The sequence below is a fragment of the Camelus dromedarius genome, chromosome 1 (assembly GCF_036321535.1).
Source record: "Camelus dromedarius isolate mCamDro1 chromosome 1, mCamDro1.pat, whole genome shotgun sequence".
Taxonomy (NCBI): Eukaryota; Metazoa; Chordata; class Mammalia; order Artiodactyla; family Camelidae; genus Camelus; species Camelus dromedarius.
In genome coordinates, this window is record NC_087436.1 from 64,737,353 (window position 1) to 64,751,789 (window position 14,437).

Sequence of the window (14,437 nt, forward strand, 5' to 3'; positions counted from 1 at the left end):
CAGGTTGATTAAAATTTAATAGCAAACTTGTTGGCTATTAAAAGTGCACAGTGTGATAAATCAAGATGTCAGCTCTTCAATTTATGACTTTAGAAAAAATGATGAAAGAGCTCTTGGCTTTCAATAAAACATTTTGTCTTTAACACTTTGTAATTTCATTAATTGTGTGGATAAAAGCAGTAAAAATATAAAAGTATGGTTTCTGTGGCTTTAAAATTTGTTTCATACAACTTTTAAGGATAGCATGCAGTTTTTTTAGTTTTATTTTTTATTATAAACAACTTGGTCCTGATTAATATGGCTGTCTCTGTTTTATAAAGTAGCCCTTTAAATTGAGCTAATCATTGCTTACACCCTCTGTAGATTGCGTGTGTGTTGAAATTGTTTTGTTACACAGAAAAGCAAAAAATAGGAAACAAAATATTTAAAATAGAAAATACCTATTGAATCAGTTCTCCATAGTTCTAGAAGTCTCTTTTCTCTATTTACTTTTATTTTTCTTTATTTATATTATGTAAATTAACACATGAATATGAAAATAAAATAATTGGGCATTACAGAAAAGCATATGAGAAAAAGTAATACAATTCTATTAAGCCTCTAGTAAAATTTTGCTTAAACATATTTTTGGAAGATGATTAAAAATATGTTTGAGAATCACTGATTTAAATGTGTTTAAGTAAAACTACCAAAGCCATGTGTGACATTGAATAAATTATGAGTGTCTCTGGACCTGTGTTTCTTTATGTATTGAGTGATGATGGTAGACAATTTTAGAATCTTATTTCGTTGTAAATTCTGAGCTATAGCCTTCCTCCATTGTGTTATATTGCAATTGATTAGGTGATACTTACATATCTAAGATATTTTGGCTACTTTTGATTCACTTTTTCCTCTTTTCTTATTTATATTATAATTACTTACTAAAGAAAGAGATACATCTTTTTCCTTTATACCACTTTTCTTAACTCTTTGAAAAAGAAATAAAAGCCACAGAATCCTTTCACCAGAAAGAAATGAAGGGGGGTGTGTGTGTCTGTGTGTGTCTGTGTGTCTGTGTTTGTGCACAACTGAGCGCACATAGACCTAAAGCATTTTACACACAATTTTAAGGGTTCCACAGTTTCATAGACACCATCTCCTGTGAAAGACTCCTTGCCTTATACTGAAGTTAGTATTCTAATTCTATAGAAAATACCATCGTACATGAAAGTATTTTTACTTGTACAAAATGAACTCTCCATTTGGGGCCAAAATTAATGTCTGAAGGCAGAAGCACAAAGGCATCACTCAGTTGTAACTCTGCTTTGTATATAACTCTGACTTGCATACATCAGCCAACATATATAGTGGAAATGACTTCATAAAAGAAAAATATGTCAAACCAAGGGAGAGAGAACGATGAGGGAATCGAATGGAGGATGAGGCACATTAAGGAAGAAAGAATCATCTGGGTAGAACTCTTTTTTGAAATAAAATAAACAGAACACTTACCATTCCATATATTTATACATTAGAATTTGAAAATTGAGGTGTATTGGCACATGACTGTTAAAGTATGCTTGTATTCAGTTGTTTCATTAGATCACCATTAGATCTTGAATTATAAAACATCACCCGTTCAATATGATCAAATAAGAATGTAAGTACATTTTTTAAAAAATGAAGTGTGGGGCAAAGCAGCATGACATTTCAGTTTATTTTAAGAGCTTTTCCGTATACTTTTGTTAGCCTGCTGTCAAGAAGAAATGGTGTTTGAATTAAGTTTCTGAATGATATAATATAGATTCAAGTGAGATCCAGCTCTCATCTTTTTCGAATCTGTTCTTCACAATTTCAAAGCACACAGATCTGCCGTAGATTTTCAGTCCTCAGTCACATGTATCACACTGAACTGGCCTGGGCAATGCTGTCATTCAGGGAGTCCCAATAGTCATAAACACCTGTTTGATTTTCAAAATGAAAGAAATGTAACAGTTTTGTGGTAAAACTGTACGTTTGAAAAGAGTATACTCATTATTCCATTCAAATTTCATTCATTCACAAATTTATATCAACCTCAATCTTCAGATGTAAGGTTAAAAAAAGAGAAAAAAACCCTCTTTTTAAAATGACTCTCTCTTTGATTTTATACTTAATCTTTTTCAGTAGCTTAAAAGTCTGATTTACAAAAATTTGTCAGAAAAACTTCCCTAAGTTTTTCAGTATGTAATATGAAAATTCTGTTTGTTTTCTATCACGCTTTCGCCAGAAATAAAGATTTTGTTCTTGGTCCTCTGTTGACAGCCTTGTTGATGATTCACATATGCTGAAATTCAATGTTAATTCTTTTTCCATGCTTTTTTTAAAGAGCTAACCCTTGTTTCTGATAGCAAGTAAGCAGGTTGACTAGACTGTAGCCAGGATTTTGAGAGTCAGGGAATTAGAGAACAGCTATTTTTACCTAGCCATCTTGAGCTTTTTTACCTTATTTGAGTTTTTTATTTTGAGTCATGGCAGGTTGTGTTGTTTTTTTCCCCTCTAATTTATTATCTGCAGCTAGTATTCAGGTAGCATTTTGTATTTCCAAATAGTTATATGAGTATTTATCTTTGCTTTAAAAGTTTCAGTGTTATGGTCCCTGGCATAGTGTTAAAAGAAAGTAAATCACGTTAGGTATTAGACAAATGGCACTCTTTAAAAATTTACTCAAATTATAAAACTGCTCATAATCGATAAAATAACTTGGTTTTAGTTTTCATACTTTCAAAATGCTGTAGATGTCACATAAATTTTTTATTAATTAAGCAAATAATTATTGAGCTCTAAGAACTGTTCTAGACATGTGGTATAGAACAGTGAAAAAATCCTATGTATTCCCTGTTTTCCTGGGGTTTACATCCCAGTGACATTGGTACATAAATGTTCTTTTCACATACATTGCACTGTAACTATCTTCCCCTTCTACTTACCCACCAACGTCAACTTATTTGTGTCTTCAAACTGACTAACCAGTAAGCTTAACTATTCAGCTGAAAAGCTGTGACAGATGGTCTGTAAACACTGATCTTCTGGGAAGTCTTCAGCAATTTCACAGCTATTAGAAGGGAACTTAACAAATCAGAAGTTAGTTGGAGGGAAGAGGAAGAGACAGGATGGACAGAACCTTGGAAAATCGTATCAGAATTCAAAGTGACCCGAGTAAATTGGAGAGACAACCAGAAGCAAACAGAATAGACTTGGGCAAACGACAAGTGAAATGCAGTGCAGCTACAGGGAAAAGACAAAAGTGTGCAATTAAAAGGTGAAGGAGGACAGGTTCTTTGCAGGTTTTAGGTAAGAAATCTAGGCATTGGCAACAATTGAGGTTTTTTTTAAGCACAGTCATTGCTATCTTTCAGAAGTATAACTGAAATGCCTAAATGTGAGTGGATACTGTAGGTAACACCTTCTAGGAAAATTGCACTTGTTTGGGATGGCGACAGGAAAAATGGCCTCTTGGGGTCACGCCAAGCCATGACTGTCCATGAAAAAGTATTAACTTTTTACACTAAGTGAATCAAAGGAGGGATAATTGTTCGATTATTCAGACATCTCCTTCATTCTTTCAAACCGGCAAACCCATAGAGCTTATTCATAACCTTATACTCTTGGCAAAATATTAATCAGCAAACTCCACATCCTATTCTGTAGTTCCTGTTACTGGGCCCTCACCTGTGTTATAAATCTCCACTTTTAGGACTAAAGTTAGTTTCAGTGTTGCTAGTTACATTGGTTTCAAATGGTGCAGGAGGAATAAAAGTGAATGATAGTAAGAAAGCAACTTAATTTAAATAGTGATTCTTTTTCTGTCATGAAAAATCATCCTTAATACCAAAGATAAAGAGGAAATTGGTTTTATTGTTATGTTTAAACAATTTTAGGTTTATATGTTTTTAGGTTTAACAGCAGGTGGTTCTCCAATCAGGTCACTCATTACAACTGTGTATTATTAGTACAGCCGCACTAATTCTGATACAAATGGCTGATTCTGGATTGCATGCGATCTGAGGAAGCAACTTACCAGAGCCACATGGCAGAGAGTGAATGTTGTTCCATTTCACCAATATTGTGTCATAATACAGCCATAACCTAATCCATTTCTATTGTTGCTGGCCTTTCCAGCCTAGCAGAAATTGATGATAAATAAGTGAACTTTAAAACTCTGTCTTCCTACATTAGTAGGTTTCACTGATTAAAGGGCTTTAAAGTGCATTCAAAAATTAGAAAAACACTAAGAAAAGCTGAAAAGGAACTTTATGTTAGGAAAGTATAACCACATAGATTATACAAATTTGGAAAGCTTCATTAGAATTCCATTGTGGAACTCCATTTTTGTATGATTAAACTTTTTTTTGTTCTTATATTATTTGCTTTTTAATAACCTAAATGCTAAGCAGAAACCAAAATATTGAATCACCTGCTTCTTGCTTACGCTTGATTCTTCCCAACTCAATTGTTTCCTTATGCTAAAGTATAGGTCATTTTTTAAGTTAAATTATTTTATCATTTATTTTTTAAATTGAGATAAATTGACGTATAACATTATGTTAGTTTTGGGTACATAGCATAACTCAGTATTTGTATATATTGTGAAATGGTCACCACAATGAGTCTAGTTAACATTCATCACCATAGCTAGTTATATATTTTTTTCTTTTGATGAGAACTTGTAAGCAGATCATCTTCTTCTACATCAGCATAGGAAAAAAACAAAAGAATATTTTCTTTGATAAGCTATATGAAGCAAGGAAGAATGTGGTTTGCCATCTTCCCAGCCTGCTGTTTGTTTTCCAATTAGTTTAAATTAAATAATGTGTAGAAATGAAGAAAAGTGTATGGAGATACAGTTATAAGTCCCAGCCATAAAGATCTTATCCTTACTTGGTCTGCGAGGGAGTGTAAAGAGTTTGAGCAATTTTATATTTTTAAGGTTTTACCCCAGTTCATTTTAAGTTGCTTACACCTTTCATTTTCTACTTAAATACTTATTTACAGTAACTTTAGAAAGGAATTACTTGTATTAGAAGACCAGCTTCCCTTTTTTACTTGAAAAAAGGCTACAGTAACAACTAGTAGGTAGCGAGTATGATTTACAGGTGTTTTGCTTTTTAAAAATGTTGTGCCAACCAAGTCCTGTCTCAAACAATTAATCTTAAAGATGTTCTATAACAACAATATCCATATTTAAGATTTACAGTGTTTGTTTCTTATCTGAAAGGCACTATAGCGAACTCTTTCTAGCTTTTGTTACTAATGTACTATATATTTAATTCATCAGTGGGAAATAATATCCTGATATACCCATTTATATGATAAATTCAAGTTCAGTCATGTCACCATGTAAAGACTTTTAAATATATATGATGTACAATTTCAGCAAATATTCATTGATCACATAGTAAGTGAAAACTTCTGTGATGGCTCTATGCTAGTTCTTTGCAGAATGTGTAGGATGAAAACATATATGGCATATTTCCTGAAAGAACTGAAACATTCTAGCTCTAGAGATCTGACAAGCTTTATTGTCCTTTAAACAAGTGTTCAGGTTCCCAAGTTTGAGGTTAAAATATTTATGACACTTAATTTAGAGCCATGATTAAGAAAAAATTTAAATTGCCATGGCAAAGTTTTCCCTTTTCATTTTTTTTAACATTTCTATGAGTCACTAAATGTTTCTGCTTTACTCATTCAATATAAATTACTTGTTACTTTGAAATAATTGTAGCTTCACTTGCAATTGTATGAAATCATGTACCTTTTACCCCATTTCCCTCAATAATATCTTGTAAAACTTCACTACAGTGTCACAGCCAGAATATTGACTTGATACAACCCACTAACTTTGTTCGTATCTTCAATTTTATTTATATTTAATTGTATTTGTGTTTGTTTGTGTTTATGTGTGTGTGTGTTTAGTTCAGTACAACTCTATCACAAGAGCAGGTTTGTGTATACAGCACCATAGACAAGATAAGAGTAGTTTCATCACAGGATGCCTCATGTTACCCTTTTATGACCATCCCACTCCCCTCCTCTTTGCATTTTTAAACCCTGGCAACCACTGATCTGTTCTCCATTCCCGTAATTCTGTCATTTCAAGAATGTTTTATATATATATATAATATATATATATATATATATATATATATTATATATATGGAATCATTCAGTATATAACCTTTTGAATTGTCTCTTTTACTCAGTATAATTCTCTAGAAATTCATCCAGGTTATTATGTGTATTGATAGTTGTTCCTTTTTATTGCTGAGTAGTATTCCATAGTATGGATGTGTCACAGGCTATTTAACCATCCACCAGTTGAAAGACATCTGTGCTTTTTCTCATTAGGGGCTATTATAAACAAAGCTGCCTTGAACATTCATGTATAGGCTTTTGTGTGATCATAAATTTCCAGTTCTCTGGGATAAATGTCCAAAAGTACAGTTGCTGGGTGGTATGGTAATTGCACACTTAGTTTTATAAGAAACGGATGAAGTGTTTTTCAGAGTAGCTGTACCATCTCATATTTCTAACAGCAAAGTATGAGTGATTTTGTTTCTCTTCATCCATGCCAGCATTTCATGTCATCATAATTTTTATTTTAAGTGTGTAATAATATCTCACTACGGTTTTAATCTGTATTTCCTTCATGGCTAATAATAGTTCTTTTCATGAGCTTATTTGCCACGTGTATACCCTCTTCCATGAAATGTCTGTTTATACCTTTGGCCCATTTTCTAATTGTTTTTTCTAATCGTTTTGTTTGTTGTTGATTGTCTCTTTTTTACTGTTGACTTTTGCGAGTTCTCCAAAGTCCCAAATATCCAAAATATTAGTCCTTTGTTTAATTGCAAAAATTTATAAATTTTTCTGCAAATATTTTCTCCTGTTATATATGTTATATTTTCATTCTCTAATATATATATTTAAATTAACATTACCTGCTATTTCAGTCTATCCCTATACAGTTTGTGTTTTCCTTTCTGCAGTCATTTTTCTTTTCTTTATTATCTAACAGAAATTCACATTCTGTCTATCATTTCCATACAATGCCTAGTTATATTTAATAGAGCTGTTTTTCTAAATGTTTCGGGGTTTTTTTTTTTATTAAATGGCTTTGGAGGGTGGGAGATTGTAATGCATACTGATAGTATGTTAGACACTAAATATATCTGTTCATAAGGAGATGAAAGAGTTAAATTTTGTTCCTTTGCTATGCCAAAGTTCAAACAGCCAGTTGGAAAATGGAAAATGGAATTATATATATTGCTTGATACCATGAAGTTAATATTTTACTTAAAATATTTAAAGGTAATATCCCCATGATTATTTTATCAGCCTTGTAAGTTCACCTAATTAGTATGCTTACTATGGTGTACTAATAAGAGTGATTATATTTTATTTCATTTCAATTTTAAAAATTTCCCTTCATAGAATTTTAAGAAATGTCAAAATCTTCTGTTGTGTCAACAACTGCTCTCCAAATGAGTGTTTTATCATAAATGTTGCCTTTTATTGTTTTAATTGAAAACAACCCAATGGTTTCTGTAATTGAGGGAATGTTTTGTTTAATCTTAGCTTTTCTTTTTGTGTTTTAAACTTTTTTTTCAGCTTTTGTTTTGTGCTTTGTGTTTTGTTTGTATGGGAGACTGTATCTTGCTTTTTTTTTTTTATTTTCATTTTTAGCAAGCATGGGAATATATTCTTGCTTACACTCTGGGAAAGAGAACACCCTAAATGTGGCTTAATCAACATTGTAAATCATTCTCTTTCTTTCCCATTGACTCAGATATGTGCATTGTTGGAAACGTGTGCTTTAGTAGCATATATTTTTGAGTCTAATTAGCTGCCTGCCTGTAATCAGGACTGTGTCAACTGTTGTCATTCTAAATGTTTCCTTTCTTTTCTTCAAACACATTTGCCTGATTGACCTTTTTTTTTTCTCTGTCTTTCTATGGGGCTGCTCCAGGAGCCATGGCTAATCATCTTATAAGCAATGCTCTGCTTCGTCCGCATGGTACTAACAATCCCTATAATACATTGCTTGGGGAACCGGCGGTCTGTAACAACCCTTCTGTCAGCATGTACAACGCACAAGGTGTGCTGGAGTTTATCTTAATTTTTTCAAGTGAGAGTCCCATTTATGTAGCTTTTATGGCCACATTCTATTTTTCTTTCTTACCTCCTGCCTCTTCTTCCTTTTGGAAGCAGACACACAGACTGTTTTCACCTTCCATCCCCCTTGGTGCTTTTATTTTCCATTTTCCTTAGTAAGAAATGGATTCCTTCCTTCTGATAAACAAATGCTTGATTCATCAATATGTGTTTGTTTCTCTGTAATGTTTTAAAATGTATTGTGGTTTGTCAGTAGTTTTCTTGTTGATTGATTTCTATATTAAATATCTATGTATTCATTTTGAGATATGAGATATTTGCCTAAGGTAAGTAAGATAAAGGAAGACTTGATTCAATAGTCTTAATGCTATAGGATCAAGAAAATAATCTTACTCTGTTATACCATCAAGCACTCTCTAGGCACAAAGCATCATTACTAATGAAAGCATTTAGATCAACTCCATGGAAAATTACATTGAAATAAGCCATAGAGAAAAGAACAGTGAGATCGGGCTGTATCCTAGGTTGATATTGTCTGTGTGAACTAGCTCAGGAAGGCCAAGAAATGCTCTTCCTACTGTGGCTACATGCTAAAAAAAACAAGGGTTTTGAATATGGTTCTTCTGTATAACCTCCAACTTTGAATGATTTAAAGATGTAATTGTATCTCAAACAAATAAGCATACATCTCTCTAAAATCACATTCAGTCTAAGCATTTGGACCTAGTTTTACCTTTTCTAAGATAAAAATTTATTAGGGGCACAAGAAGTTTAAAATATTCATATTATAAGTGAAGTGTCCACAGGAAAAAAATTATTCAAGTGGAAGTTTCATAATAGAAACATTTTAGTGAGTGATCCACCTATTTAACATTATATTTGAAAGAAAATTCACTCTAACACACAGACTTCAGTGGTTCCTTCAAGGTAGATGTGAGAGATTAGCAGTATTTAACTTTCCCAGGCAACTTTGAATGAAATTTCTGTTATCCTCTTTGGGGATCTTTGTGGTGTGTGTGTGTGTGTGTGTGTGTGTGTGTGTGTGTGTGTTTCCTTCAGAGGTAAAAGATTAGTGGCATGAGTGTGAAAAACTTGATGTGAATGCTTATCCCAGAAAAGCATGTTTGTTGCAACATGACCATTGGGTGTCTAAAACCATTTGAGTTTCCTGGTAACGCCTTGCCAAATATGAAGGATGATTTTAAATTATTTCAAAAATACCGAAGTGGGTAGTTCAGAATTGACTTCAGGAATCAAGTCAAGTTGTTTGTCAATGGGATTAAATAATTAAGCAAACTGTCAATTTTAACAAGTTTCTTAAGGCTTACACCTAAGATTCACAGACTTAGAATCAAAAGGAGGAATAGAGCTCATTGAATCCTCCTTAGTACATTGCTGGCATTCTGTCAACCTTGCTCAAGTATTTCCTCTAACAAGACCCCCTTCCTATCTCAGGATTTCATATGTTCAGTTGCTGAAATGCTCCATTTGTTATGTGTTTTTTCTTTCCATTGAGCCAAAATTTGCCTCTGGCCATGATGCTTAAGTTTGCCTTCTAGAACAAAGATAAGCAAAGCATTTTTCTGCTCTCAGTGGCAATCCTTTAAATACTTGAAAGCAGTTCATCTGACTTCTTTTAGTCCTCCATTTCCCTAGAAGTTCAACCTCAGTGCTATCAGGAGGCGAGAGCTTCTTCATGGTTATTCCCCTTTACATGGTCTGTCATTTCATTGTAGCACTTAATGATGTGTACATTACACAACGCACCAAATGTGGTTTGGCAGAACAATTTTGCAGACCTTATAGAGACTTGTTTGGGTTTTTTTCCCTTTATTTTCATTAGGCTAAGTGACAGATAATTGTGTCATTAGAAACATGTTAAAGTGTGCTGACATACTAATAAGTTTTGAATGATGTTACATGGAGATTTACATCATATCTGCAAATTAAATCTATTCTACATTGTTCACTTTACGCAAAGAGTTGTTAGGAATTGTTTTAAAATAAGTAAGAAATTTAGATCACGTTTTGTTTAGCTTTTTTTGATTATTCACATAGAATTTCTAATGTCTTATATAATAAAAAACTAGCAATTAGTAATCTATACATTTTCCCTTATTTGGTACCTGCCTTCTTGTCTTCTTTTATTACTGATATCCTAAATTAGGGGATTTTCTAAGGATGGACACTATTATAAACACTATCAAAGTGAAATTCTCAGGACAAGATTTAAAATCATGCCATACAGATCCAAAGTTCGATTCCTGTGGGGCCTCTTACTAAATATTGCTATTAAGGTTATCAGTAAATACACAAAGGATTCTTCTGAATGGATGTGTTGTTTATGCCAGGAAATTAAATAAATTCTTCTGACTTTTCTTAAAAACAAAAGTAAATAATTTTATTATTGGTTTTCAGAGTCAGAAATGGAATCGTTCAACTATTTTATGTTGTCAAATTTTTTAAGATGTTAAACTGTGGTAGTGCTTAAAATAGTTCTTTTTTTTAAAACACTGACCGAAAATAAAACTTGGTGATTGTCATATTGCTACTAATCTTATGCTTTCAGATGAATGCACTTATATTCTTACTGGCAAGGTGAAATCTTACATGAAATATAGGTGGCTCGGTATGTACTAGAGTGGTTTATGTTAACTTACCACTTGATTCTGTTCTGTTGATCCTTTAATTCTGCTGTACCAGTGCCATCCAAGCAAAGAAGCATTCAGATTTAATGTATCCATTTTTGTTTGTGATACCTTTATTGAAAATATGTAAAGATGTATTTATAATGTTACTGATGCATATAGAGTTAGGAATAAAGATGAATAATATGCTTTTGTTACGTTGGATTTGGATTCTCTTTATGGAAATATTTAAAACTTCATGCGTAGTATTTCTGGACCAGTATCTTCTCATCAGTATTGGAGAATTCAGTTTTTATAAGATAAGTCTCATTATAGATTAACCTGTCAACAAAATATAATATAGAGAAGCCATGCTTTTACAAGATAATTTACATTTTAAAGTAATTTAATTCAGTTATAAAACTTTAAAGAAAGATGTGTATCTTTAGGACGGGATATAGTTGAAAAGTACAGTATGGATGTCGAAGACACCAAGTTGTAGTGTAAAGTGCGTAAGTAAATATTCTGTTGCGGCTTCCAAACCTAAGGCAGATGTGACGAGACGGAGAGAGAGAGCAGTGCACTGAGTGTATCTAGAGGATTCCCTTTCTGATCCCAGTTCTGCCACTGTTAGCAGAGTGGTGTTAGATAAGGCTTAGCCTCTCTTGGCTGCAGTTTCCTCACCTTGAAAGACAGGAGTTGAATCAGTTATCTTTCAAATGTTATCATTTACAGAAGGAGCCGTAATAAGCCTACAAACAGGTTCCATCTGTTGCTATACTAGTTTGGCTCTTTATTTCAAAACTGATTTTGAAGCTTTAAAAGAAATTTCCTCTGCATTTTGAAATATTGTTGGTCTTTTGCTGAGAAGCAAATCAGTTTTTTAAAGTACAAAAACAGTATCTCTGAACCAGTGGTTAAATTATAACAGATTGGAATCTCTTGAAATGATCTAGCCCAGTGACTTCACTGGTTTTTACTTTGTGATGATTTAACTTTACTGTAAACAAAATCAGCAAAAGCAGTTTTTTTTTATCTGATTAAAATATGAGTTAAAATATGATTAAAAATGAGATTTTTAAAAAAATAATTTTGCTAGGAGTGTTTTAAAATGTTTGATTGCGTATGACTGTGCAACAATCTAGACGAAAACCTGAAATTGATGGTGGTATGTTTTCCCCTTCACATTTTCTTGATACAGAATAATGGTTGGATTTAACCTTTCTCTTTCTCCATAGTTATACAACTTCTGAATATGAGCTTTAGAAATGACAGTATTGATCCGTATTATTTACAAATAATAAAAGGCATTTGTATAGGTACAATGGGAGAGAAGTAACCTTTGTACATAAGACATAAGAGAAAAAACACAATTATGAAAAGCTCAAACTGTGTTTTTTTCCTCTATATATAAGCTAAAGATTTTATTTATAATCTTACTGAAATTTTTTAAAGTTAAATATCATTCCTTAGAAGCAAGTATGTCCTAACATACACACACAAATATGTAATATTGAAATATATTTGTGGAAATAGTCATGCCTTTACCCTCAAGATTTTACTCTCTTTGGTTGGTGTGGTAATTTTAACTTAAAAATAAATGTGTATTTGAAATTTACAAACTGAGAAAATGCTTATTAAAGACTTTATTAGCATGTGATAAGGGGGTTTCTAATTTTCTGACTAACATTTCAGTATTTTTAATTATGATAAACCATGTAACACAGACTCATGAATTTTGGGGCAGTGGAATTATTTCCTTTGACTCTTTTTTCTGCATATCATCAATTTGCTTTTTACTCATGTTTCTTCTACTGTCGCTGTAAGCTTACTTGTTGTTTTTTCTTTCCTTTTCTTCATGCTGTCGTTTAGAGCCCTACAGAGAGACAAGTATGGGAGTAAAGCTAAACATTGCATATCAAATGTAATTTTTTTTAGTTCACTTTTATTGCATCACATATAGATGATGTAGTTATTAAAAACAGTTCATCTCACAATTTCAAAACTAAAGAACCTATGAATTGACTTATACAAATATATGTTAATAGAGATTAGACGCTTTTGTTGTCTGATTCTTTTATTGTGTCACATAACATAGTTGTTAAGTCTCATGTAATGTTTGTGTGAGTTAAATTGTTTTTAAATTAAGCATTTATTTTTGCTAAGTAATTCATAAACTTTTAATTTTCATTACTACATTCCATCGTACAAATACATGTCACATGCAACATATCCACTTTATTTTACTATGGCTGTTTTCAACCTGTACCTAATGCATTGACAACAGAAATAATAAACACGTTTCAATGCATCAGTCACTCAACCATAATCATCAAGCATACCATGGCAGCCTCTGCAGCAGCAATCACCCATCACATATGGCCCTTTAAAAAGCATTTACTTTTATTTTTTCTTAACATTGTGGATTTGTCTACAGAATACCTATAACATGAAAATAAATCGCTTCACCCTATGTCTGTGATGGCTGCTTTTTAATGTACTTAATGCATTGCTGTTTTTGAAAACTGTGTTACTTGACTATAGAGTGTGCATCAGATGTCCATATAAAAATTGATATATTTGGGACGCTTTATTTAAACCAGCAATGAACTAGTTCAGTCTTGGTAAACATAACTGCATCACAGATATAGAATGAATGCTGTATTTTCACAATTTAGCCGTCTATTGAGAAGTTTAATAGAATTCTTCAATTAATGTTCCGTAAAGAAATACCCTTTCTTATTTAGCAGTATTGGTTAAATGTTTGTGTTTTATTTTCTTTTGTGGTTGCATTTGAGGTGATTTATGGAACTATTATAGAATCTTGGATTTCTGTTCATTCAAGAAAATGCAAAAAACTTGAAAAAGCGTGTGGTCAAATTATTTCACTGCAGCTGTTTTATCCCAGAATAAGATGTTTAATCTCTTTTAAACCCAAAGTTTAATATGCACACAAAGTCATCACTCATTATGAAATGGAACCTTTAATACTGACACTATGCTTTTAGGAATCACATCACCCAAATGTCTTTACACATTCTAATGACCCTAAGTAATAGTGGATTAATACATAATAGTAACTGAAGTGCTTATAACAGAAAAAAATTGGAAAGTAAATCCAAATATTTATGTTTTGAAAGCTCCTATGTGCAAATTATTTTGATGTGCCATTTATTTAACCAGACATTATTTTATGACTACATCATTCTGACAATAAATTTAACATAATCATTTAGTGGTTTTGTGTGTAGGGATTATTTTCAATCTTACAAAATTAAATTTCAAATTATTAGAAACTGCTTGATTCTTTTACTTGATAAATATACTTAAAGTACCACACATGAATTATGTGAATATTATACCTATTTCAATGTTAAGACAATATGTAAAATTAAAGGTAATGAATTATTGAATTGACTTTGATGTGTATAAATTGAAAGCTATGAATGACTACAGCAAAATTTTGCATTATTTTTCTCTAAGTTATAACCAAATATGTTCAGATACTGTCAGGCAATGTTTGTGTGGAAATTGCAAATTCACAGGGTGTTTTTTTTAATCCTCTTAAAGATTAACTTTAAATCCTTCTTTTCAGTTTATAAGATTTCTATCAATTGTCCAAGTATATATATGTAGGTAGATATGTACATATAGGTTTAATAGTATTTTTTATT

General features: G+C 32.0%; 1 protein-coding gene across 14 annotated transcripts in view; it reads left to right on the forward strand.

Annotated features, from left to right (window-relative positions):
* The window catches only part of ADGRL3 (adhesion G protein-coupled receptor L3), an 826,419-nt gene that overhangs the window by 711,745 nt on the left and 100,237 nt on the right, over positions 1–14,437 (forward strand). For 4 of the 14 annotated variants that reach the window (XM_064484960.1, XM_064484955.1, XM_064484964.1 and 1 more), the window contains one exon: positions 12,636–12,687. The exons of 8 other annotated variants lie outside the window; for them this stretch is intronic. In XM_064484960.1, the coding sequence (XP_064341030.1) occupies positions 12,636–12,687 (52 nt within the window). Of the gene's footprint in view, positions 1–7,990; positions 8,120–12,635; positions 12,688–14,437 lie in introns of all 14 variants that reach the window. 2 more of the 14 variants (XM_064484927.1, XM_064484928.1) reach the window with 2 other exon arrangements.